This window comes from Ranitomeya imitator, chromosome 1 (genome assembly GCF_032444005.1).
Source record: "Ranitomeya imitator isolate aRanImi1 chromosome 1, aRanImi1.pri, whole genome shotgun sequence".
NCBI classification, from domain to species: Eukaryota; Metazoa; Chordata; class Amphibia; order Anura; family Dendrobatidae; genus Ranitomeya; species Ranitomeya imitator.
Window position 1 is genome coordinate 304869482 of NC_091282.1, and position 26367 is coordinate 304895848.

The 26367-nt window shown below is 46.5% G+C and overlaps 1 protein-coding gene across 2 annotated transcripts in view; it reads left to right on the forward strand.

Annotated features, from left to right (window-relative positions):
- EIF4ENIF1 (eukaryotic translation initiation factor 4E nuclear import factor 1) overlaps positions 1–14613 on the forward strand; it is a 72780-nt gene extending 58167 nt beyond the window's left edge. For both annotated transcript variants that reach the window (XM_069757779.1, XM_069757789.1), the window contains exon 19: positions 13936–14613. In XM_069757779.1, coding sequence (XP_069613880.1) covers positions 13936–14141 — 206 coding nt within the window. In that variant the 3' untranslated portion in view covers positions 14142–14613. The remainder of the gene's footprint in view (positions 1–13935) is intronic.
- The last annotated feature ends 11754 nt before the right edge of the window (positions 14614–26367 follow it).

Genomic DNA, 26367 nt, shown 5'->3' on the forward strand with positions numbered 1-26367 from the left:
GCAACGCTGAGCCGCCGCAAGGTATAACACGGGGCCCTATGTGTGGGGTGCGATGATTCCAGATGTGTGCAATGAACACATCCTGGCATCATCGCGTCTCCAGAAGGGGGCGGCGCAAGTTTGCTGCTCCATCAAATCCGCCGGCCATCCTGAATGTGGGCACGTACCCTTAACCTTCGTCCGGCTGAGTAGGTACAATTGTAACTATTCCGTTTTAAAACTGCAGTAACTCTCTTTTTTTCAACAAGCCGTAGAGGGTTGAAATTTCGTGACATCTCTGCAGTTTTGGTCCAGAATATATTGGCCAAATTTCAATAAAATATATATGAAGGTACAATTGTACCTCTGCAGCCTGTTAACGTTGTAAAATTATGCAGCCTGAGATCTCCGAACACTACCAAATACTCGGAGGTCACCCGAGTATATTCGCTCATCACTACCTTGCACTAACGTTTAGCTGTGTCTATTACAGCTCCACATGTTCTATCACTTGGCTTTTCTGGGACTCTGGAGGGTAAATCCACCTATTTGTGCAGTGATGTAAATAAAAAGTGGATCTGGAAAGTTGGGTACCTTCTACTATGCCACAGTAAGGTACAGCCACTTTCTGCCACTGTGTAAAAATTTTTTTACGTTCTCTTCACCTAAATTTGCATCTGATTTACTTAACCCCGTCATGACCTGGGGTATTCATGTTTTTGTTCTTTGCTTCCCTCCTTCCCAGACCCATATATTTTTTTTTTTTTCCTTTTTCTCCCTGTCAATGTGAGGGCTTATTTTTTGCGGGACAAGCTGCACTTTAGATCTGCATCATTGGTTTTGGCATGTCATGTACTAGAGAAAGGGGAAAAATTCCAAGTGCGCTGAAATTGCAAAAAAGTACTATCTTAGCTTTTTTGCTGGGTTGACTAAATGCTAACTGATCTGCTATTCTGATTCTCCAAGGCATTACGAGTTCATAGACTCCAAACATGTCTAGGTTGTTTTTTTTTGTTTTTTTTTTAAGTGGTGAAAAAAAAAATTTTTCCGCTATTTTCTGATACCCGTAACGTCTCAATTTTTCATGGTCTGGGGTTTGGCGAGGACTGACTTTTGTGTTTCTCTAGTAACCCCCCACGACAGCACACCTGGAGGATGTTACCCCTTTCCTAATAGGGACAGGAAATGACAAGAGGTTAAATAACCCCTCCCTCATCCTCCCCTCAGTGTTCTTTCCTGTCCCTACTAGGGATGAAGAGGTCATCCCAGGTGCACTGTGCCGGCAGCGGTCACCGGGGGGAATACAGATAATCTGGCCGGGCAGCTGGGATCAGACTTACGTCCATTCCCTGTCGCTGCTCCCGTCTCCTCCGACTCGGGACTCCTTCGCCACCATTCCGCGCCTGCGGGTAAGGTCTGGGGCGTTCTTCGGCTGGAGGCCTCTCGGAGCTCTCCAGCCCTTCTCCTCCTCCGCACCGCGCGCGCGTGTGTGGGTACTTCCGGTCTGAAGCCGGCGGCCGGATGTGACGTCAGACGCCGGCCGGCTTCTCTGAATCAGGAAGTTCCTCGTGCGTTCCAGCCAGGAACGCTAGGAGATAGCATGGAAGACGTCGGCGTTCTCCCCCCACGTACTTCCGGACACTGGAGGAGGAGGTCCTCATCCAGGAGGACAGGTGCTGCGTCCGGTCGCCTATATATTCAGGCCCTGGACAGGAAGACATCGCAGGTAGGACCACTGTGTGGTGAAGACTATGGAGATGTCTGCTTCCTCGCGCTCTGCACCTGCAGAACACAGCACCATCCCGGCCCCAGTGAGTAGTCTGGCCCCGGGTGTCCATTCCCTGATGTGGGTTGTAGTCTTATGATTCCTTCTCCCCTTTCTTTTAGGGGGACAAGGAACCCACATCAGGAAGCAAAACAAAAACTACCCGCAAATGCGCAGTTTGTATGAAGAAGCTGTCCTCTTCATACAAGAAATCATTGTGCAAAGAATGCACAGACAAAATTATCAGCGAGGAACGTCCATCCCTGATAGAGGAGATTAAAACCTTAATCCAGCAGGAGATTAAAACATCTCTGGCCACTCTTTCCCAGCCTACACCATCTCCTAGTGCCCCTCCTGAGGCTAAGAAAAGGAAACTTAATCCACAGGAGGAAGAGCAGGAGGACTCTCAGGGAGAGACGTCGGACGAACCCCCAGAGGAGGGTGAATTATCCCTGGACTCTGAAACTGTCCAGCAAGAGAGATACTACTTCTCTTCATCTGATATAGAAGAACTCCTTACGGCTGTAAGGAAAACTATGGAGGTTGAGGAAGAGAAGACGGCACAGTCAGTGCAAGAAGAGATGTTTGGAGGACTTCGTTCTAGGAAGCGTCAGGTGTTTCCTATTCACCAAAACATCCGAGATTTAGTTCTGGACGAGTGGGAATCCCCAGAAAAGAAGCTGACTACTCCAGCGGAAATTAAAGACAGATTTCCTGTGGATGCCGAGACAGCGTCATGCTGGTCAGAAGTTCCAAAAGTGGACGTCCAGATTGCCAGAGTAGCCAAAAAGACCACGCTACCATTCGAGGATGCCTCCCAACTGAGAGACCCTCTGGAACGTAAGATGGACGGACTACTAAGGAAGTCGTGGGAAACGTCAGCATCTTTACTGAACATCAATTCAGTATCCACTTGCGTGGCAAGATCGATGCATCGCTGGCTGGGGCAGCTAGAGGAGCACTTGTCCTCAGGTACTCCGAGAGAAGATATTCTGGCCTCCTTGCCTATCTTCCAGAAAGCAACAGGCTTTTTAGCAGATGCTTCTGCAGAATCCGTGAGAGTGACGGCGAGATCATCCGCACTGTCAAACTCGGTAAGGCGTGCACTCTGGCTAAGATCCTGGTCTGGGGATATGACTTCCAAGATGAGGCTGTGTTCTATTCCCTTTAAAGGAAAGTATATGTTTGGACCAGCCTTGGATGACCTTTTGGAGAAGGCTTCAGACAAGAAAAAGACCTTACCAGAACCTAGAAACCCTAGGAAAAGACCCTTCCGCACTCAGCAGGAGCATACTCCTCAATACAGAGGAAAGGGTAAAACAGGTCGCTGGAGCTATCCGAAAGGAGGGAAAGACAGGAATCTTTTTCTTTCACAACCCCAAAACCAGAGAAAGCAATGACGCCGTCATAGTGGGGGGTCGGATTTCGAACTTCCTCCCAGTCTGGCAAGAGATCGGTGTGGATCAGTGGACCTTAAGATTGGTCAAAGAGGGGATGAAAATAGAGTTCACATCATATCCCCAAAAAAGAATGAAAACTACAACGTTATCAACACCGAAGCTACAGTCCACCCTGATAACTGGGATAGAAGATCTCTTAATCAACAATGTGATCTCCACAGTCCCAAAAGACGAAAGAAACAAGGGCCATTATTCCAGCCTATTTCTGATAAGGAAACCAAACGGAACCCATCGGATGATAATCAATCTGAAACCGCTGAATCAATATGTAACCTACAGAAGATTCAGAATGGAGTCCGTCAGATCGACAGTACCCTTAATAGGGCAAGACTTCGTCATGGCAACCATCGACTTACAGGACGCATATTATCACGTCCCAGTCCATCCAACCTATCGGAAATTTCTAAGGTTTGCAGTCACCAGAGGAGAAGTTATAGACCACTTCCAGTTCAATGTCCTCCCATTCGGACTATCATCAGCTCCAAGGATCTTTACAAAGGTCATGTCCGAGGTGATGGCGTACATCAGAAGTCGACGGATATGCATAATCCCATACCTCGACGACCTCTTGGTAGTGGCTCCCACGGTTCCAATTCTACAGGAACATCTTCAAACAACAGTCCAGATCCTGTCATCTCTGGGTTGGGTGATAAACCCCAAAAAATCGGATATGGTTCCGTCCACAACGAAGATCTTTTTAGGGGTCTTATTAGACTCCCACAGACAAACATCTTTCTTGCCCGAACAAAAACGGTCCCTGCTTACATCAAGGATAAGAACATTGCGGGACAAGAAGAGAGTATCTCTAAGATGGGCCATGTCAGTTCTAGGTACCATGACATCTTGCATCCAGATGGTGGCATGGGCTCAAGCCCACACCAGGATACTTCAGACTCATATTCTGTCAAGCTGGGACGGATCCCCAGGTTCTCTAGACAAAAAGATCCGGATACCACCGCATGTAAAGTCCTCATTAACATGGTGGCTACAAAAAGAGAACTTGAGAGGAGTTCCCTGGTTGCAGGTCCCAGCAGTGACCATAACAGTAGATGCCAGTGGAAAAGGTTGGGGAGCTACGGTAGACCAGCACATATTCCAGGAAATCTGGTCAGCCGAAATAGCACAACAATCCTCGAATTACAAAGAGCTAAAAGCAGTAGAAGAAGTTCTCAAAGCGGCGGTAACTCTTGTACAAAATTCCCACTTAAAAATGTACTCAGACAACATGACAACAGTTGCCCACCTTCGCCACCAGGGAAGTACAAGACACGAAGATCTAAAAAGAATATCAGCAAGAATATTTTCGTGGGCCGAAGAACATGTTCTCTCCATATCCGCCCTACACATAAAAGGGGAGATAAACGTACAAGCCGACTTCCTGAGCAGAACAGAGGTCCATCCAGGAGAATGGAGCCTAAACCCAGAAGTCTTTCAGATACTAGTCAAAAGATGGGGACAGCCAGAAGTGGACTTGTTCGCGAACAGTCAGAACGCAAAGGTAGACCAGTTCTTCTCGCTAGATCCGATGAATCCGGGGTTAGCTGTGGACGCATTGGTCCAGCCATGGACATTCTCGCTAGCATACGCGTTCCCGCCATTGCCGATCCTACCAAAAGTCCTGCAGAAAATAAGGGCAGAAAAACTCAAGGTGATCCTAGTGGCTCCACTTTGGCCCAAAAGAGGTTGGTTTGGGGCCCTCATCAGTCTAAAGATAGATGGGCCAATAGCACTTCCACCGGTCAAAGACCTTCTCTACCAGGGGCCAATACTGCATCCAGATCCCGAGAGGCTACACCTAAATGCCTGGCTTCTGAATTCTCAATTCTGAGAACTAGAGGACTATCAAAGAGAGTAATTGAAACATTACAAAAAAGTCGCAAAACGGTAACTAATTCTATTTACCAAAAGATCTGGAAGACGTTCATCACGTGGTGTGCTCCTGAGCAACCTAACCCAGATAAACCAAACCTAGCCAAGATCCTGGATTTTCTACAAGATGGGCTGGAGAAGGGTCTCAGACCCAGCACCCTCAAGGTACAAGTGGCAGCCTTGAGCTCTTATTTTGACCAGTCTTTAGCCAACCATAGATGGGTAAGAAGATTCATGACGGCGGCATCCCGCATATCTCCAAGACCCATAAATATAGTTCCATCCTGGGACCTGAATATAGTCCTGAAAGGACTTACACTGCCACCATTTGAACCCTTATCTTCCATAACCATGGATAAACTCGCTTGGAAAACCACCTTCCTGGTAGCTATAACAACAGCCAGAAGAGTGGGTGAACTACAAGCCCTATCAATCAACGAGCCCTACATGAAGATTCTTCAGGACAGGCTTATCCTACGATTAGACCCATCCTTTCTCCCAAAGGTCGTCTCCAATTTCCACAAATCGCAAGAGATAATTCTTCCATCATTCTATCAAGAACCAAAGAATGAGGAAGAGGAACATTTCCATACTTTGGATGTTCGAAGAATGGTACTCTATTATCTTCATGCATCAGAAAAGATTAGAAAAGATCAAAATCTGTTTATTCATCTTCTCGGCCAGAATAAGGGGAAGAAGACTTCCAGATCCACAATTGCAAATTGGATCAAAAGAGCAATCCTGGAGGCTTATCAAATCCAAGGCCTTCCACCACCAGGAAAGCTTACAGCCCATTCTACTAGAGCAACAGCTGTCTCCTGGGCCGAGAAAGCCAGTGCTTCCATCGAGCAAATATGCAGAACGGCTACATGGTCCTCGGTCCATACGTTCTCCAAACATTACAGGCTTGACCTGATGTCAAAAGAAGACTTAGCCTTCGGAGAAAAAGTCCTTAGTGCTGTAGTCCCTCCCTAAAAATTACTCTTGGGTACTGCTCCAGGTGTGCTGTCGTGGGGGGTTACTAGAGAAAATAGAATTATTCTTACCGTTAATTCGGTTTCTAGTAACCCACCACGACAGCAGGAGTAATCCCTCCCTTTGCTTAATATACGTTCTGAAAAGAATAAATATAATTTGAAGCATTCATTCTCCTGTGGTCCTTTATAATAACACTGAGGGGAGGATGAGGGAGGGGTTATTTAACCTCTTGTCATTTCCTGTCCCTATTAGGAAAGGGGTAACATCCTCCAGGTGTGCTGTCGTGGTGGGTTACTAGAAACCGAATTAACGGTAAGAATAATTCTATTTTTGTTTTGTTGTTTTTATTTATTTTTTTAATGATACCATTTTGGTGCAGATACGTTCTTTTGATCGCAGTGACCCAAAAAATAATTCTGGCGTGTTTTTTTTTTTTTTTTTTTTTTTTTCCCTCGCTACGCCGTTTAGCAATAGGGTTAATTTCTATTTTTTTATTTTTTTTTATTTTTTTTACTTTTGCCATGCTTTAATAGCCTTCATAAAATGACTAGAAGCTGGCACAACTCGATCGACTCAGCTACATAGGAGCGAAGCTCAGATCGCTCCTTTGTAGCTGAATTCTTGCATTGCAATGAGTGCCGACCACAGGGTGGCGCTCAGCAATCCGGCATCAACAACCATATAGGTCTCAAGGAGACCTCTAGTTATGCCGACGCATCGCTGACCCCCAATCATGTGACGGGTCAGCGATGCGCTCATTTCCAGCCAGAAGCGGTAGTTAAAATGCTGCTGTCGGCAATCGACAGCGGCATTTATCAACAGCGGCATTTAACTAGTTAAAAGCCGTGGGTTTATCAGAGCCCATATCAAAGCAGTGGATCTGACCTCTGACGTACTAACAAGTTGTATTATAACTTGTATTTTTGGCAGTTACTTTACCTATTGAAGGAGGTAATGTGACTGGTTAATGTTACATGAGTAGTGCGAGCACTGATGGAGGTGAGGGAACGGAGGAGCTTCTTGGCCGCTGAGGCGTGTCCATGCCCAATATCCTGAAGAAATTGCCACCCCCTTGATGTTGCAGTGTAGGCTGCAATAAAGCTGGGGCTTAATTTGGGGAATGGACTGAACCTGGAGGCCATTCTAGTGGTAGTTTAGGTGCAGGATGGAGGTTATGGGTTGTTTAACAGGATGAGTTGAGTTTAGTTCCTGCAAATCTTCATCCTTTTTAACTTTGGCTCCCCTGATTTTACTAGCAGGGTTCTTCTCTTCAGGAGAGTGCACTGGAATGGTAGGGAAAATTGGCTAGAACATCTGGTGACCCTAAAGCTGGTGTTTTTGTTTTTTTTGTTTTTCCTTCTTAGAGCAGGGAGGGAATCTTATCTAGTTTTGTTTTATTTTTACTTTGCTGTAAATTTTTTTTTTTTTTTTTTTTTTTAATTAACAGAGTGAAGGGGGCAACGGATCCTTTCAAGGTTCCGATCTCCCCCCGAATCCTCAACAGGCTAGCATGGCGAGTATACCTCCCCTTACCATCTCCTGCAACGTGGGAAGCCATGCCTAAGTTCACTTCAGGGGCGACTGTTCCTTCACGGTCCTGATCTCCCCACACCAGCAGCAGTCGACCACATGGAGTGTCTCCTCCATGTATCCTCTCCTGGAGCCAGGCCTAATGCTGGACAACTGGCCCTGTCCACCCGGGGGCTGAACTCCGTGGATGCACAGAGGACCCTCTCTCTATGGCGTCCGAGCAGCCCCCACTGTCCCACCACTGTGAAAGCGGATGGCACAAGGATGCGGACGATTCCTCTCCACCTCCCTAACAAAGGGACAGTGGATTGAAGTTTATCCCTGCACCGTCCACACTGCAATACCCAACCTGCAGCAGAACATTAGAGTGCACGTGCTTTCCTCGGCGCTGAAACCCAGTCATCGCGGCGGCTCCATGCCAGGACGCGCACCGATGAGTGGATCCAGTCAGCGATGGGCCTCTGTAGTGGGATATTCACATGCTGACAGGCAGCCTTAGCTTCCCTGTGGCCTACCTTCCTGAGGTAACGCTCCGGCTGGCGGCAAAAAATTTAGCCCCTGGCTTCGGCCGATGTGTAGGCCGCATTCCGGAAGCCACGCACGCACTATGGTGCACTAAGGCAGCGCCGCCCACCTTTTCTGGCACTTCTTCCCTGGCACTGGAGCGATCACTTCCCTCAGCAACACTGGTATTGCTCACACTGGCTGCAGAAATTTAGGCCCCTGCTTGGGCCTATTCGTGGAAGTCACGAGGCTCCACCCACATCACGTCTGTGGCTCTGCCCCAAATTGCCGCCTCTCACTCTCTGCGAGACTTTAACACCTCTGCAACTCCCGGTGGCCATCTTGGTCCACCCTGCCGACACGCACGCACGCACGCACGCACACGCACGGTTTTGTATTAAAGGGGCACAACGACTCTGCAGCCGAGTAAGGAAGTACTGCTCTCTTCCCCCTGTACTTAACATGACCAGTATTCCCCTCCCAGGTGTTTGTAACTAAAAGCCACCTTGTGCAGCACTAATGCTGCATTCTGACAAGGTGGTTCTTTTAGTTCTTCGTGCTGTAACTTCAGAAGTAATCCATTTTATAATTTGTCCCAAATACCTTGAATCAGTCCTGGAGGCAGGTCTTTCCCCCCTGCTGCAAATGCAGCACCGCCGTCACTCATGTCCTCTTGGCGCTGGGCGCCGCGTCCTCAGCGCTGTTTTCAAATGAGCCGGTGCCTGCGCGCTTTTCTCATGCCTTGGGCATACGCAGTGAGCGCTGCCCATCCCCTGTCCTCATTTGCATTCTAGCTGACTGCGCCTGTGTCGTCGCCCTAGAAACGTACACGTGCCTAGAAAATGGAAGTTTTATTTCCTGATCCCTCACCAATGATTTTGAGAACAAGTCTCTGAATATGGATCGGATATTGCCTTGGTTCTGGACTCACCAGAACTTCAGAAAAGGATGGATTCGCCTATTTATATCATTAACCAATCTCTGTAGATTGACGAGGACTTCTTTTCTACTCTAGATCATGCAGTGTACCTCATGAGGAAACTAAACTCCCTCGCAGAGCATTTGCCATTCACCCTCACAGGGAGCGTCCAGATATGCGATCCACTGGACAGAAACCTCTGCAAGCGCGGTATCCTTTATCAGCCAATATGCCAACACACGAGGTGTTCCCTCCACGTATTCCCACCTAAAACGTGAGATGTCTGTTCTGATTATTAAGGGCGACGGGTCCTTTTAATGGACACCGATCTCCCCACACCAGCAATAGATGAGCACATGGAGTGTCGCCTCCATGTATCCTCTTCTACAGCCAGGCCTAACACCGCACAACCAGCCAGGGACCTTAACTCTGTGGATGTACAGAGGCTCCTTTTTTTGGTGTCCGAACACCCCCCCCCCTCAGCATCTCCACTATTTAGCAGATGATGCAAGAAGGCGGACGATCCCTCTCCACTTCCCTGTTTAGAGAATGGTGGTTCAAGGGTTCATAATTTTAACTCCGCACTGTCAAAAGAGAGCGGCGATAGTAAGACTGTTTTTCCTCCTTCTGCATGCTGCTGCGCATTCTGCCTCTTGGCATATTAACCGGGTAGAATCTCCTGTTATACCTACCAGTATCCCTACCCGATAGGTCATCAATTAAAAATACAACGGACTGTCAGATAGCAAATCTAGTTTGTTCCGTCTTGCGACCTCCAGTTCAGCGCTCTACCCTCCCTTAGCTGCCACATGTGTTGCTAGAGCAATGGTCTCTTGGTCAGAGACCTTAACTATTTTGATTTCCTATAGACCCAACCAGCAGTGGATCAGTTGTCCAGGATGGTCTAGATCTAAGGGATCTTGGTTCCAAAATGGGGACCGAAAAGTAAAACAGACCTTAAACCTCAAACTTCTACCAAGCTTGACAAGGTCCCCCTTCTTCGGATGGAGTTCCCCCGCCCAGCCATTACTTCAACTGAAAAAGGGGTAGTTTCTGGCATCCACCGACATTCGGGATGCTTACCTTCACATTCCTATGTTTTTTCCCTCTTCAAAATTCCTTCGCTTTCCCTTCTGCGAACAGCATTTTCAAATCGCGACCTTGTCCTTCGGTCTTGGTACCGCACCCTGAGTGTTCGCAAGGGTTATGGGGCTGTCATGTTCCTCTTGCACCCTAGAGGCGTGGTAGTCCTGCCCTATCTGGTCGACTTTCTAGCCGCTCCTTTAGCCCGTCGGAGTCATCTATATCTCTTGCAATACCCTCCCTCTCCTGGGCTGGAAGGTAAACTTACACAAGTTTTTGTTTTTTTTCCTCCTCATTTCCTGCGAAGCAGTAATCCATTTTGAGGATGATCCTGGAATCTTCCAGAAGTTTGGTGATTCTCCCTTGAGACAAGGCCGTGGCCCTTCTACAGGGAGCTTGCGCACTTGTTCACTCATCCCCTCATTCCATTAGATTTGCTAGGAGTGTTCTGAGGAAAATTGGTGACGACAATGGAAGTGGTTTCCATCGCTCCTCTCGTTTTCTTCAGGTCAATCAGGCTTTCAGAGGGTAGTCTCTGAGCTACTTCCTCATCCAGGGCAGATCATTTCTCCCGGTTCAATGGTTATTAGTGACTACCGATGCCAATCCTCTTCTCCTGATCATTGTTCTGGGGATGCGAACGGTACAGCTAGTTCTACAGCAGGTCCACTGCCTTCTGGCGGGTCACCCCATCCGATTTCAATCGGACAATCCCACGTCTGTGCCATATGTCAATCATCTAGCAGTTACCCACGGTCAGGTGTCATGGCCGAGGTACCTCACATTCTCTGTTGGGCCACGATCTATCATTTAGTGATCTCGGCACTACACATCTCAGGTGTAGAACTCTGGGCGGTGGATGTCGTCAGGGTCCCGCCTCATGTGAGTGAGAACTTCGCCCGGAAGTCTTCAATCAGATCCGTCTTCTCTGGAGCACTCCAGATGTAGGTCGGATGGCATCTAGACTGAACGCCAATGTGCTCTAAGTTCATGGTTCGGCCTCCAGGTCCAAAAGCCATCGCAGTGCATGCTCTCGTTCTTCCATGGTACCAGTTTCCTTCACTCCTCTTCCACTATTTCCGAGATCTTTTCAGAAGCAGGAAGGGCCCCAGTGATCCAGGGAGATCCGCACTGACCATGTCAGGTTTTTTCTCATTTGCTGAACTAGTATTTTTCCGTCTTATTGCATCAAAACTGCAAATATGGACTTCCTCGCAGGGAGTCTTCACATGTGGTTCTTCCCTATCGCATACCGTTAGATCTTTGGGACCTTAATGATCCTGGGAGTCTTACAGTAGACTCCTTTTGATTCGGACAGACTTTACTATCTGGGAACATCGCCCCTTTTTTTTTTTTTTTTTTTTTTTTCCTGTGATCTCCTCATCCTGACGAGTCTTTGGAGCTAGCCGCTCTGTTTTTAGACTATTTTTCCCTTATTACCATCAAGGCAAGGTTGTCTACACGCAATCCCCATCCCTTGTTACCAAGGTGGTATTGTATTCCCACAGTTATGAGGGCATCATTCTTCCCTCATCTGTCGGCACCAGTCCACATAACAGAATGGGTTCCCCATGTTCTGGACGTGGTGAGTGCTCTGAGTAGGTACATCTTGAGGACGGCGTCCTTCCGAAGGTTGGACACTTCTTATTTGGGCTACCTCACTGTAAGAGGATTGCTTCCTGATGGTTACAGGAAGGGTTTAGCCGTTTCATCGGCCATGTTCGCCTGGTGGATTCGTTACACCATCCAGGAATCCTTCCATTTTAGATGTCAGCTTATCTCCCTGCCTATCGAGGTTTCTTGGATTCTAGGCACCAGGCGTCGGCACAGCACGACTGCAAGCTTGCGGGTTCGTCCAGTCCGCATGCATTTTTTGAAGCACTATAATTCCCAGACTTTCACAGATGAGTCTGGGCAGGCGGTCTCTGCAGGCCACAGTGGCAAACTTGTAAGTAGCGGTTACACAGGGCCTGATCTGATGTTGCCTCCACCCAGGGACTGCTTTGCGACGTCCCACTGTCTGTCCCCCAATGAGGCGTAGGAGAAATAGGGATTATTGTGTAGTCACCGTAAAATCCTGTTCTCCGAGCCATTCATTGGGGGACACAGCTCCCACACTATTAGCTTGTGCTTGTTTTATAATTTGACATGATAGAGATATATATTGATCTCCTACTGCCTTTGCACCGAACTGGTTAGCTGAGAGCCAGCAGGAGGGTGTATACTGCAGGGGAGGAGCTAACTTTCTTTGTTTCACTTAGCGTCAGCCTTCTTGTGGCAGCAGCATACACCCACGGTCTGTCCCCCAATGAATGGCTTGGAGAAAAGGATTTTACGGTGAGTACACAAATCCCTATATCATGTGAGCCGAAGTCCCCCTGGTTCTACTGAGGATTAGGCTATCGTTGTTTACTATGCAATCCATAACTACAGCCCCAGTAACGCATGAGTGGGATTGTGCTCCTGTAACAGTTACATTTTGGCCTTCATTCTGCTGATCAGAAGGGTCAGATACTACAAATGATGATCAATCCATATTTGTCTTGGACAGTTGCTGACCTGGTACATCATGCTATTACTGCTGATACTGTGCAATATATATTACTTAGGCTTTTTCCCCAGATATACAAATGCACTATGTGAAACATGCATGTGGTGGATCTTGCATTTTACAGAGGGTAAGAACCTTAGACCCCCAAAGGTGTTTTACATAGGGGGTCTATCTGACCTATCTTCATGACAGCGTATGGCAGCATAACTATTTCTCAGTCAGATCTCTAGATGTAGACAGATAAATCTGACAGTCACTCTTAAGGTACCTTCACACTGAACAACATTATAACGATAGCGATCCGTGACGTTGCAGTGTCCTGGATATCGATATCGTTGTGTTTGACACGCAGCAGCGATCTGGATCCTGCTGTGATATCGCTGGTCGGAGCTAGAAGGTCTGGATCCTGCTGTGATATCGCTGGTCGGAGCTAGAAGGCCAGCACCTTATTTCGTCGCTGGATCACCCGCTGACATCGCTGAATCGGCGTGTGTGACGCCGATCCAGCGATGTGTTCACTGGTAACGAGGGTAAATATCGGGTTACTAAGTGCAGGGCCGCGCTTAGTAACCCGATGTTTACCCTGGTTACCATTGTAAATGTAAAAAAACAAACACACTCACATTCCGGTGCCTGTCACGTCCCCGGCGTCCGCTTCCCTGCACTCCTCCTGCATCCTGTGTCAGCGCCGGCCGTAAAGCAGAGCACAGCGGATCACCGCTGTGCTCTGCTTTATGGCCGGCGCTGACACAGGATGCAGGAGGAGTGCAGGGAAGCGGACGCCGGGGACGTGACAGGCACCGGAATGTGAGTATGTGTTTTTTTTTTTTGTTTGTTTTTTTTTACATTTACAATGGTAACCAGGGTAAACATCAGGTTACTAAGCGCAGCCCTGCACTTAGTAACCCGATGTTTACCCTGGTTACCCGGGGACTTCGGCATCGTTGGTCGCTGGAGAGTGGTCTGTGTGACAGCTCTCCAGCGACCACACAAGGACTTTCCAACGATCACGGCCAGGTAGTATCGCTGGTCGTGATCGTTGGAAAGTTGCTGAGTGTGACGGTACCTTTAATGGTGCTCATCAGTATGCAACATTTGTATTTGCTTACTGATCTTTCAATACCTTGAATCTCTTGCACTATATATTTATATTTTCTGTTTAATAAAATGGATTTTGTATAGTTGTGGATGAACATTACTCCATTAAGGTTCTTTGTAGGTTGCTGTATTCAGAATTGTTTACAGATTGACTTTAAAATGAGTTTACTAAACGTAAATTGAAATTTTTGTTTCCTAGGATCTGGTGGTCAAAATTTTTCTGGCATTCATACTCCTTCACAAGGTTTGCAGAGTCGGCCCAATCTGCATTTAGATCAGCGTCCTCCAAGGAGCTCTTCCCCTGTGGGACTGGCCAAGTGGTTTGGTTCTGATGTCTTGCAGCAGCCACTCCCTTCTATGCCTGCTAAAGTGATCAGTGTGGATGAACTTGAATACAGACAATAAAGTGGCGGTAAATTGGGTCGTTCATGGTCTACAGTCTGATCCATTCAGGGCACAAGATGGATTGTCTTATTCGGAGGCCTACCTAATCAACTTTCAGTAGTTTGCATCACCCTCCTATCTGCTCAGTATTCATGCAGACTATCTGATAAAGGAAGGTTCATCTCATTTGCCCATGAAGCCTTTATTTTTATTTTTTTCTTATTTTATTTTTTTGGGAAGGGGCACTTTATTTTTTTTTTTCCCTTTCAACTTGGCAGTCTGCTAAGGGATTAAGGAGATCTCTGGCAAGAGATGGACTTTGTGTACAGACTTGTAAAAAGGTTTTTGTTTGTGTATATACTCACATTTAGAATAGTTTGTTTGACTAGCTGTACAGATGAGAAAGCGAAGTCTGTTTTGCCACTTACAAAGTCTGAGCTCTCCCTTTAATTTGTACATGTCTTTTCTTTCAATTAAATCTGCATAATGCTAATGGAGTGTCTTAGATAACTTTTTACTTTTTTTTTTTTTACTTGTCTTCATGAAGTTTTTATTTTTGGCTGGGGCTGTTTGTTTTGTTTGGCTCAAAACCTGAACATGTATTTGCAGCCTAAGCCAGGAGTAATTCTTAAAAAAAAATTATATATATATATATATATATATATATATATATATATATATATATATATATATATATATATATATATATATATATATATATATATATATAATTTATTTATTTATATTTATATATTATTTTTTTTTTTTTTTTTTCTCCTGGAAATCCTGCCCCACTCATTTCTGCATAGACATGAGCATGCCAGTGATGTCACCTCTAACAACTTGTTTGTGCAAGCAGCAGGTGTCGCACACCTATCCAAGCCTAATGGACAGGTGCTCAACAATCGCCACTCATGCACATAAGCATATCTTTAGACGCGATGTCTCCAGCTCCCCTTTCAATGTCAAAATGTGCAGGAACTGATTTACTCCTTTTTAAAGGGAACCTGTCATCAGGTTTGACTGTTTCAGGCCTTATATACACCACATTATAGAATGCTGTATATCTGCCCCATTGTGACCTGCAAGACATATATGCTTACCTGTGGGGCAGTCCGGTCTGAGGGGTGTCACTGGTCTTCTGGCACATCCCTTCTTGCAATTGCAATCCTTCTTGCTTTGCGTGGATCACTCGTCCCTATGTCATCTACACCAGGGGTGTCAAATTGCATTCCTCGAGGGCCTCAAACTATGCGTGTTTTCAAGATTTCCTTAGGGTACTGTCACACATAACGATATCGTTGCTTTTTGTGACGTAGCAACGATATAGTCACTAAATCGTTATGTGTAACAGCGACCAACGATCAGGCCCCTGCTGGGAGATCGTTGGTCGCTGGGGAAAGTCCAGCACTTTATTTTGTTGCTGGATCTCCCGCTGACATCGCTGAATCGGCGTGTGTGACGCCGATTCAGCGATGTCGTCACTGGTAACCAGGGTAAACATCGGGTTACTAAGCGCAGGGCCGCGCTTAGTAACCCGATGTTTACCCTGGTTACCGTTGTAAATGTAAAAAAACAAACACTACATACTTACATTTCCGGTGTCTGGTCATGTCCCCCACCGTCAGCTTCCCGCACTGACTGGTGAGCGCCGGCCAGCCGTAAAGCAGAGCACAGCGGTGACGTCACCGATGTACTTTACGGCCGGCGCTCAGTCAGTGCTGGAAGCTGAAGGCGAGGGACCTGACCAGACACCGGGAATGTAAGTATGTAGTGTTTGTTTTTTTTTTTTTAATTTACAATGGTAACCAGGGTAAACATCAGGATACTAAGTGCGGCCCTGCGCTTAGTAACCCGATGGTTACCCGGGGACTTCAGGATCGTTGGAGAGCTGTCTGTGTGACAGCTCTCCAGCGACCAAACAGCGACGCTGCAGCGATCGACATCGTTGTCGGTATCGCTGCAGCGTCGCTTAGTGTGACGGTACCTTTAGCATTGAACAAGGTGCTGGAATCATTCTCTGCAGGTGATTAAATTATCACCTGTGCAATGCAAGGAAATCCAGAAAACATGACCTGTTTGCAGCCCTCGAGGAATGCAGTTTTACACCCCTGATCTACACTGTGCTCCCCAGCATTGCGCTCCTTTGCAGGCGTACTTTATTTCTTTGACCAGGGCTTATACCTTTCCTGGCACCTGAGCACTACAGTACTTTGCTCTGCCCTCATCAGGGCAGAGAAGTATGCCTGTACAGTGCAATGCCAGGGAACACTGTGTGGATGACGTAGGGACGAGTCATCCTCAAGGAGGACTGCGATCTTAAGAAATGAGGCGCCCGACCAAGACCAGTGACATCCCTGGGGCAGCACGGTGGTGCAGTTGTTAGCACTGCAGCCTTGCAGCGCTGGAGTCCTGGGTTCTTATCCCGCTCAGGACAACATCTGCAAAGAGTTTGTATGAGTTTGTTTGTGTGGGTTTCCTCTGGGCACTCCAGTTTCCTCCCCCATTCCAAAGACATACTGATAGGGAATTTAGATTGTGAGCCCGATCAGGGACAGCGATGATAATGTGTGCAAAATGTAAAGCGCTGCTGAATATGTTAGCGCTATATAAAAATAAAGATTATTATTACTGAGACCGGACTGCCCTGCAGGTGAGCATATATGTCTTTCTTGTCTTGCAGATCTGGTTGGGGGCAGATATACAGCATGGTAGACTGCTGTATATCGGGCCTGAAAGATGGTGGTCATATCTCTTATCGGCCAAACCTGGTAATAGCATTTCCAGCCTTAGAAGGGAACCAGTTATCTTTTTTTTTTTATCAGATAGATTTTTATTATCCGCAAAGAATAAACAATCAGAATAATTCTCATGGCAATGTTTCATTAAACATTTACAGATAACTTTTTCCCCCCGACTCAGAGCCCCCCCACCCCGCCCAACCCCAGAGACCTCAGCCAGAGCCACCCCACTTCCCATCATCATACAAACATTTGAATAAACATCCGTTATATTTCCATTGAATACTAGGTTCCCTAAATTCTCATTTATCATCCTAATTCAAGTCCATCCACGGTTGCCACAGCTTGTGGAAGATGTCCAGCTTATTCCTTTTGGTGTAGATACTTTTCTCCAAAGTAAGTATATGCTCCGCTTGCTTAAGAAAGTCTTTTCTTGTTGGAGGTTCCTCTCTAATCCAAAATTTGGCGATCAATTTCCTAGCAATGAATAACAATCGTGCAATAGCTATTTTAAACATGTTGTCCGTAACAATTTCCTCCACATATCCCAATATGCAAGTCAGTGGAACCCTAGGGACAGAACATCCATACACCAGTTCAATACGATTTAAAACAACTATCCAGAAGGAGGACAGTCTAGGGCACTGCCACATCATATGCAATATCCCCGCCTGGGATTGTGAGCACCGAGGGCATTCCGAGTTCTGCCTAAGCCCAGCCTTGAACAACCTGTCAGGGGTTCTATAGGCCCTATGGATTACGAATAACTGTGATAGCCTGCCTGGTTCACTCATTGATATCTTGGGCACATATTCTAGGACCGACTCCCATCTATCATTGTCAATTATTCCCAATTCAGCTTCCCATTTCCCTTTGGCTCGGATGGGATATTTTTCCAGGAAAGAAAAAAGTAGAAACCCATATATTTCTGAAATCGCCCCCTTCGTGCAGCTATTCTTAAGGATATAGTCGAGCATGAGATCAATCTGTACCACTATGGCTCCCCTTTTATTCTGTGCCTGATAAGCATGAGAGATACGATTATACTGGAACAATTCAGACCGTGGCAACTGAAATTCTTCCTGCAACTCCTCAAATGTTTTAAGTCTGCCCTGACTTATCAGCTGCCCCAGCCGTTTAATACCTGCTGCAGACCAAAAGTGAAAACCCTCCCTCTGCCTAAATTCCGGTAGATAAATGTTGTCCCAAATAGGCGAGAATCTGGTGAACCCACTCACTTCCCTAATGAGTTTGACTTTTTCCCATACTCTGTGAATTAATTTGATAGTGCACCCCTGTGAACCCATTTGTTTGAATTGTCCTCCCTCCAAACTGTCACTCAAAACGTCTGCCTGTAGTAAGAACCTCAAGCTATTAGGTATTTGCACACTCCCTGCCTCCTCCCCCCATCCTTTGAGATGTTGACACTGTGCTGCTAAGAAGTATAGCCATGGATTAGGAAGTGCAAGACCCCCCTCTGTTTTGGCCCTCTGAAGTATCTCCTGTTTAAACCTAGGACTCTTTCCTCCCCATATTAATTCCCCAAACAAAGACCTAATCTTACGGAATCTGCATTGTGTAATCCAAATGGGAGAGTTATGTAGCACGTACAACAACTGTGGCATTACAATCATCTTTAAGAGGTTCACCCTACCAACCACCGATAAATGTAATTTGTTCCATGCCGCAATCTTGGTACGAATTTTCTGCATTAATGGACTTAAATTCAGTTCCTCAAAGGTAGTTAGAGGAAGAGCAATCTGAATACCCAAATATTTGAATTTTTGAACAATCTTTAATTTTGTGGTTATCGCCCTCTCTCCACTGCCAATACTGTCCCCCTCAATCAACAACATACAAGACTTATCCCAGTTTATTGTGAGACCCGAAAACCGACCAAACTCCTCAATCAAAGCAACCGCATTGCACAGGGACCTTTCAGAATCCTCCAGGAACAACAAAATATCGTCAGCATATAATGCAATTTTGTCTTCCCTCCTACCATAGATGAAACCTCTAACCTCCTGAGCACCTCTTATTTTAGCCGCTAACGGCTCTACGGCCAGAGCGAAGAGCAACGGGGACAGCGGACACCCCTGTCTGGTACCCCTAAACAGCGGGAAACTCTCTGACAAATTATTATTAACTCTAATTTTTGCCGTTGGGAACGAGTACAGCAACTTAACCCAGGAGATGAATTTTGGACCAAACCCCAGGCGATCCAGTACCGACCACAAGTAACTCCACTCCACACAATCAAAGGCCTTGTGGGCATCTAAAGACACCACAACTCTTTTTCCGGCATTGTCTGCAGGAATTTGCATATCTAAAAATAGCCTTCTCAAGTTAATTGCCGTGGATTTATTGGGCATAAAGCCAGACTGGTCTGGGTGAATCAATTTATCGATCACTTGGGACAGCCTGTTCGCCAGGGCCTTCGCCAAAATCTTTATGTCAGCCGTTAGAAGTGAAATTGGTCTATACGACTCTGGCTGTTGAGGATCTTTATCAGCTTTAGGAATAACCACCACAATGGCCTCTCTCATTGATGGAGGCAGCACTCCCCTCTCCAACGACTCAGAGAACACTCGCTCCAATTTGGACATTAACTCTGCATTAAGAATTTTATAAACCTCTACTGGGATACCGTCCGTCCCCGGAGCCTTGCCCCCCGCCATATCCGCCAAAGCCGCCTTCAATTCTTCCTCCCCAAGCGGTCTATCCATCCACTCCCTTTCCTCTCTACCTAGTCTGGGTAAGTCAACCTCTTTCAGATATCTATTCATTTCCTCAGGACTTTTATCCACCCTAGAAGAATATAATTTACTATAAAATCTCCGAAAAACGTCTAAAATTTCCTCCCCTTGAGTAACCGTTTTACCTTCCTCTGTTCTTATGGAGTATACATGTGAAGAATCCCGCTGCGCAGAAACCACCACCGAGAGCAAATGTCCCACCTTCTCTCCCTCAGAATAAAATGTTTCCTTTTGAAAGGCTCTCAACCTATTTGCCCTACGCATATGGAGTTCATCGACCGCTACCTGAGCCGCCCTCATACGAAGTTGCGCTTCTCTTGAATTCTGAGAGGCCAGTGTCTCTTCCGCCACCCTCAGTTCCTCCATCACTGCATTGTCTTGAATTTTAGACTTAGTTTTATGTCTCGAGATGTCCCGGAATAAAATTCCTCTCAGGTATGCCTTCATGGTGTCCCACACTACAAGATTCCCCGCACTCCCTTCATTAATCCTGAAAAACTCCCCGAGTTCAGTTCCCACCTGTTCCATATCCAAATACTGTAGCCAGGAGGGGTGAAATTTCCATCCCAACCCCGTCAGACCACTCTTCCCAGTCATTTGTACCGAGACCAGTACTGGGCTATGGTCCGATATTACTCTAGGCCTATACTCCACCTCATGTATTAGATTATTCACCCCCCCATTTCCCAAAGCCACATCAATGCGAGATAAAGATCCGTATGTAGCTGAATAACATGAGTAGGCATATGTCCTAGGATTACGCACCCGCCACAAATCTATCCATCCTATTTCTCTTAGATAATTTCCAAAAGGAGTAGAGTTCCCTTCACTTCTCAACTCCGCATGTCTACCCTTGTCCCAGTGATCATTAGATATAGTGTTCACATCCCCCACTATAAGGAGGGGCACCCCATCCCACCTACCCATAATTTCCAGAATCTCCTGTATCTTTTTCTTGGAATATGGTGGTGGAATATAAATTGACACAATACAAATTAACCTGTTAAATATCTTGCATACTAAAAACACAAATTGGCCGTCTTTATCGGTGGTTACCTCAATCTCTTCAAACGGAACACTAACGTGTATCAAAATTGACACACCTCTGGCATAATTTGAGAACAGTGAGTGATACGCCTTTCTCACCCATCTCTTCTGTAGAATAGCAACCTTTTCCTTCACTAGGTGAGTTTCCTGCAGACATATCACTGAAGGCCTCTGTTTCAGTACATATTGGAAAATAGCTGTTCTTTTAGTAGCATTTGCAAGGCCCCTAACATTCCAACTTAGGATTTTAACCTCCCCACCCATTGTAGCTTATAGAAACAATGAATGAGTTCAAGCTCCCTAAGGTCTCAACCCCAACTCCCACCCCATCCCCAATTCCCAACTGAAATAACTCTCCATCTCTCCCCTCTCTTAAGCCCACCCAACTCCTCTCTACTCTTAGAATATCAAAATAAACTCTCCCTCTCAATTTGAGATCTGGGAACGCTGTTTCACAGCCTAACGATAAAAACTCTGCGTTCCTTCAGCTCCCCCGCCCACCATAGCCAAAATGCAAATTCCGTTGCGCCGCCGAACACAACCTGATGATATCAATATACCATAAAGTCACAGTATAAGTACCAGTTAACTATCAAACCAAACATGACAGTGAAGGGTTAACAATTGCCTCAGTAGCACTTAAATCAGTTTCAGCGGGTCTGCCCCGCTCTGACATGCTTAGTATTGAGATCCAGCCATTGTAACGCCTCCTCTGGATTTTGGAAAAAATGCACCCGATCCAGAGCCACCACCCTTAATTTTGCTGGGTAAATCATTGAATAACGGACATCTAAGTCTCGCAACCTCCTCTTGACCTCTCCAAACTTCATCCGAAGCTTTTGGACCGCCGCAGAGTAATCCGGATAAAGGGAGACCCGATTACCATCAATGGTCAGCTCATCACAATTCCTGGCTTTCCTCAACAAAATGTCTCGGTCCTGATAGTTCAGAATTTTAGCCAAGATAACTCTTGGGGCCGAGCCGGGGGGGAGGGGTCTGGTGGGCACACGGTGCGCTCTTTCAACGGCAAACATCTTAGTAAGGCCATCTCCACCCACAGCGTTTTTTAGCCATGCCTCAATATAAGCCGTGGGGTTGCTCCCTTCCGCCTTTTCTGGGACCCCCACAATCCTTAGGTTGTTCCTGCGGGATCGGTTTTCAAGGTCATCAGTCTTAAACTCCAGATCAGCAATACGTTGAATATACTTTTTTTCCCTGTTTAACAATTCACCAATCCGATCTTCTGCACTCCCAACCCTTTCTTCCACCTCTTCCACTCTCTTTTCAACTTTACGCATAGCAGAGTTTAAAGCGACCATCTCTCCCTTTAATTCATCCGCTCGTAGGTTTAGAGCCCCCAGGGCAGACTTACAGTACATCACCACTGAAAATATGTCCTTCAGAGTCGGCTCCTCCATTTCTGGCATGTCAGACTGTGCAGGCAGAACAGCTCCTGCGGCCCTTGTAGGAGATCCCTGGTCTGACCCACCGCACTGTAGCTGAGCCCCTCCTTCCTGCTGTTCTCCGGGGGCACCAGCTGCTCCAGACTTCACACCTCCAGCCTCTGACTGCAGATTTACAGCCTCCTCTGACCTGGCAAATCGCTCCAACTTAGCAATCACATCCATCTTCCTCTGATAAGCAGCGCTTGCCCTCGCCGCCTCCTCTGCAGTCTCGGCGCCATCTTGGGCCTGTGAGCTTCCCGCAGCTGTCAGCTCCTTCTGTCTCCTGCGTGTCATCCTCAGATAAGATTCCGTTCCTTCGGGTCACACCTCGCTCCCCGAGACTATGTGCACTCCTGAGAGTGGGAACCAGTTATCTTAGTGCTCAGCTGTCTGCAGTACACACTAAAGAACTCTGCATGTGCAGTGTACATTACTAATAGGTGTCAGGATTTCTTCACAGTAAAGGTACCGTCACACTCAGCAACTTTACAATGAGAACAACAACGATCTGTGACGTTGCAGCGTCCTGGATAGCGATCTCGTTGTGTTTGACACGCAGCAGCGATCTGGATCCCGCTGTGATATCGCTGGTCGTAGCTAGAAGTCCAGAACTTTATTTGGTCGGCATGTATCGTCGTGTTTGACAGCAAAAGCAACGATGCCAGCAATGTTTTACATGGAGCTAACAACCAGCTACAACGATAAGTGAGTCGCCGTTACGTCACTGGATCGCTCCTGCCTTGTTCTGGAGCTGCTGTGTTTGATGTCTCTACAGCGACCTAAACAGCGACGCTCCAGCGATCGGCTCGTTGTCTATATCGCTGCAGCGTCGCTGTGTTGCCGGTACCTTAAGGAAAAAAGCCAGCTCACCGATCTTCAGAAGGTTCACGGAACCCCCGTCCTGATGAGAAGAACCAGTAGAAAATATGTTTCGGCTCTCCTTGATTAAAATACTTGACTTAATTTCATGCATTTGTATTTTAAACAGCCCCTCGGACAATGCATAGGAGGACACGAGCTACGGGCTTCGATCACTACTGCGATCTTTATCAAAGCTGCTTTGATAAAGATATTGGCAGAAACACGTAGCTCATGTCCTCCTATGCATTGTCCGAGGGGCTGCTTAAAATACAAAGGCATGAAATGAATGCATGCATTTCATGTATTTTAATCAAGGAGAGTTGGAACATTTTCCTTTTATTTTCGTCAGGATTTCTTGACTAACTTATAACTAACTGCCATCCCGTGTTTACACCAATTAGATGTGCAGAGGTAAGTATGCCCATAAGCCCCTATGATGTTCATACCAATGCTTTGGTATGGAACAGTGAAGCAGAAAAGTTATACATACAATGTACCAGCTCCACCACAAACCAAAAGGGACATTCTTTCACTAGCACTGCCAAAGTGGACCATACAAACGCAGTGTGAATACATGCCTATCCTGCCTAATACTACCCACTTTTGTATCTATTATTATTATTTATTATTATAGCGCCATTTATTCCATGGCGCTTTACATGTGAGGAGGGGTATACATAGTAAAACGAGTACAATAATCTTTAACAATACAAGTCACAACTGGTACAGGAGGAGAGAGGACCCTGCCCGCGAGGGCTCACAATCTACAAGGGATGGGTGAGGATACAGTAGGTGAGGGTAGAGCTGGCCGTGCAGCGGTTTGGTCAATCGGTGGTTACTGCAGGTTGTAGGCTTGTCGGAAGAGGTGGGTCTTCAGGTTCTTTTTGAAGGTTTCGATGGTAGGCGAGAGTCTGATATGTTGTGGTAGAGCATTCCAAAGTAGGGGGGATGCACGAGAGAAATCTTGTATGCGATTGTGGGAAGAGGAGATAATAGGGGAGTAGAGAAGGAGATCTTGTGAGGATCGGAGGTTGCGTGCAGGAGAGTACCGGGAGACAAGGTCGCAGATGTATGGAGGAGACAGGTTGTGGATGGCTTTGTATGTCATGGTTAGGTTTTTGTACTGGAGTCTCTGGGTGATGGGGAGCCAGTGCAGGGATTGACAGAGGGGAGAGGCTGGGGAATAGCGGGGGGACAGGTGGATTAGTCGGGCAGCAGAGTTTAGAATAGATTGGAGGGGTGCAAGAGTGTTAGATGGGAGGCCACAGAGCAGGAGGTTACAGTAGTCAAGGCGGGAGATGATGAGGGCATGGACTAGGGTCTTTGCAGATTTTTGGTTTAGGAATGTGCGGATCCGTGAAATATTTTTGAGTTGGAGGCGGCAGGAAGTGGAAAGGGTTTGGATATGTGGTTTAAAGGAGAGATCAGTGTCAAGGATTACCCCAAGACAGCGGGCTTGTGGGACTGGGGAGAGTGGGCAGCCGTTTACTGTAATGGATAGGTTCGTTGGGGAGGTCGCGTGAGATGGGGGAAAGATGATGAATTCTGTTTTGTCCATGTTAAGTTTTAGAAATCTAGTGGAGAAGAAGGATGAAATAGCAGACAGACATTGAGGGATTCTGGTTAGTAGGGAGGTGATATCTGGTCCAGAGATGTAGATCTGTGTGTCATCAGCATAGAGATGATACTGAAAGCCGTGAGATTCTATGAGCTGTCCCAGGCCAAAGGTGTAGATGGAGAAGAGCAGGGGTCCTAGAACTGAACCTTGCGGGACTCCGACAGATAGGGGGCGAGGTGAGGAGGTGGTGTGTGAGTGGGAGACGCTGAATGTACGGTCAGTTAGGTATGATGAGATCCAGGATAGGGCCAATTCTGTGATTCCAAGGGATGAGAGGGTCTGCAGCAGCAGGGAATGGTCCACTGTGTCAAAGGCAGAGGACAGGTCCAGGAGGAGGAGGACAGAGAAGTGTCGCTTGCTCTTGGCGGTTAATAGGTCATTGGTGACCTTAGTTAGGGCAGTTTCAGTGGAGTGGTGTGACCGGAAGCCTGATTGAAAGCGGTCGAAGAAGGAGCAGGAAGATAGATGGGAGGACAGTTCAAGATGGACATGTTCCAGTAGTTTTGAGGCAAAGGGGAGAAGTGATATAGGGCGATAGTTAGATACAGAGGATGGGTCAAGAGAGGGCTTTTTGAGGATAGGTGTGATTGAGGCATGTTTAAAGCTTGAGGGGAAAATGCCAGTTGTTAGCGATAGGTTAAAGAGATGGGTTAGGGTTGGGATGAAGACTGTGGTGAGGTTTGGGATGAAGTGGGATGGGAGTGGGTCAAGTGCACAGGTGGTGAGATGCGATCTTGAGAGTAGAGTGGAGAGTCCATCTTCTGTAATGGTGGAGAAGTTGGTTTTGGAGGTGGAGGGCTGGGTAGTTGGGAGGAAGGGTTCTGGGGGTTGTTTACTAAAATTGTCCCTGATGTTCTCAATTTTCTGCTTATTTATCTGTTTTTTAATGAAATTTGAGTTGTTATAGTTTCAGCTGTCACAACCCAGAGTCGCTGAATGTACTGACATACAGCTGGTTATTAATCAGACTACTCTGGAGAATGGAGACTGGCAGGAAGTTTCTTGGAATATTTTCTGGAAAGGTTAAGTTTCACCTATGTATATATAATTGTCTAAGGGGTACTTCCGTCTGTCTGCAACTTCCGTCACGGAAATCCTGCGTCGCTGATTGGTCTCGCCAGCTGCCTGTCCTGGCTGCCGCAACCAATCAGCGATGCGCACAGTCCGGCTGAGAATTATTCCTTCCCTACTGCCGTCCAGTCAGTGCCCGGTGTACGCTCCGTACTTCCGTCCAGTCACTGCTCACAGGGTTAATGACCGCATTAACGGACCACGTTATGCCACGGGTAACAAACTCCGTTAACGCTGCTATTAACCCTGTGTGACCAACTTCTTACTATTGATGCTACCTATGCCGCATCAATAGTAAAAAGATCTCATGTTAAAAATAAAAAAAAATAAAAAAACCTGCTATTCTCACCTTCTGTTATATGCTGCGTGGCCTGTATTAACGCATGGGGTATTCAAGAATATGTTGTGGCCTGTGCTATATACTATGTGGCTCATACATACATACATACATACATACATACATACATACATACATACATACATACATACTCTAGAATACCCGATGCGTTAGAATCAGGCCACCATCTAGTAAGGAATAAATGGCAATTTATAATAAATGCTCTTCTACAGGGTTTGCTACAATAACATGGTTCTGCTATCTGTGTGGTTTGTACAGTATGATATGGTTTGACATGTCATAGCTTGCATAAGGCTGGTGTTACACTAGTGTATAATACAGATGAGTGCTATGCGAGAAAACATTCATAG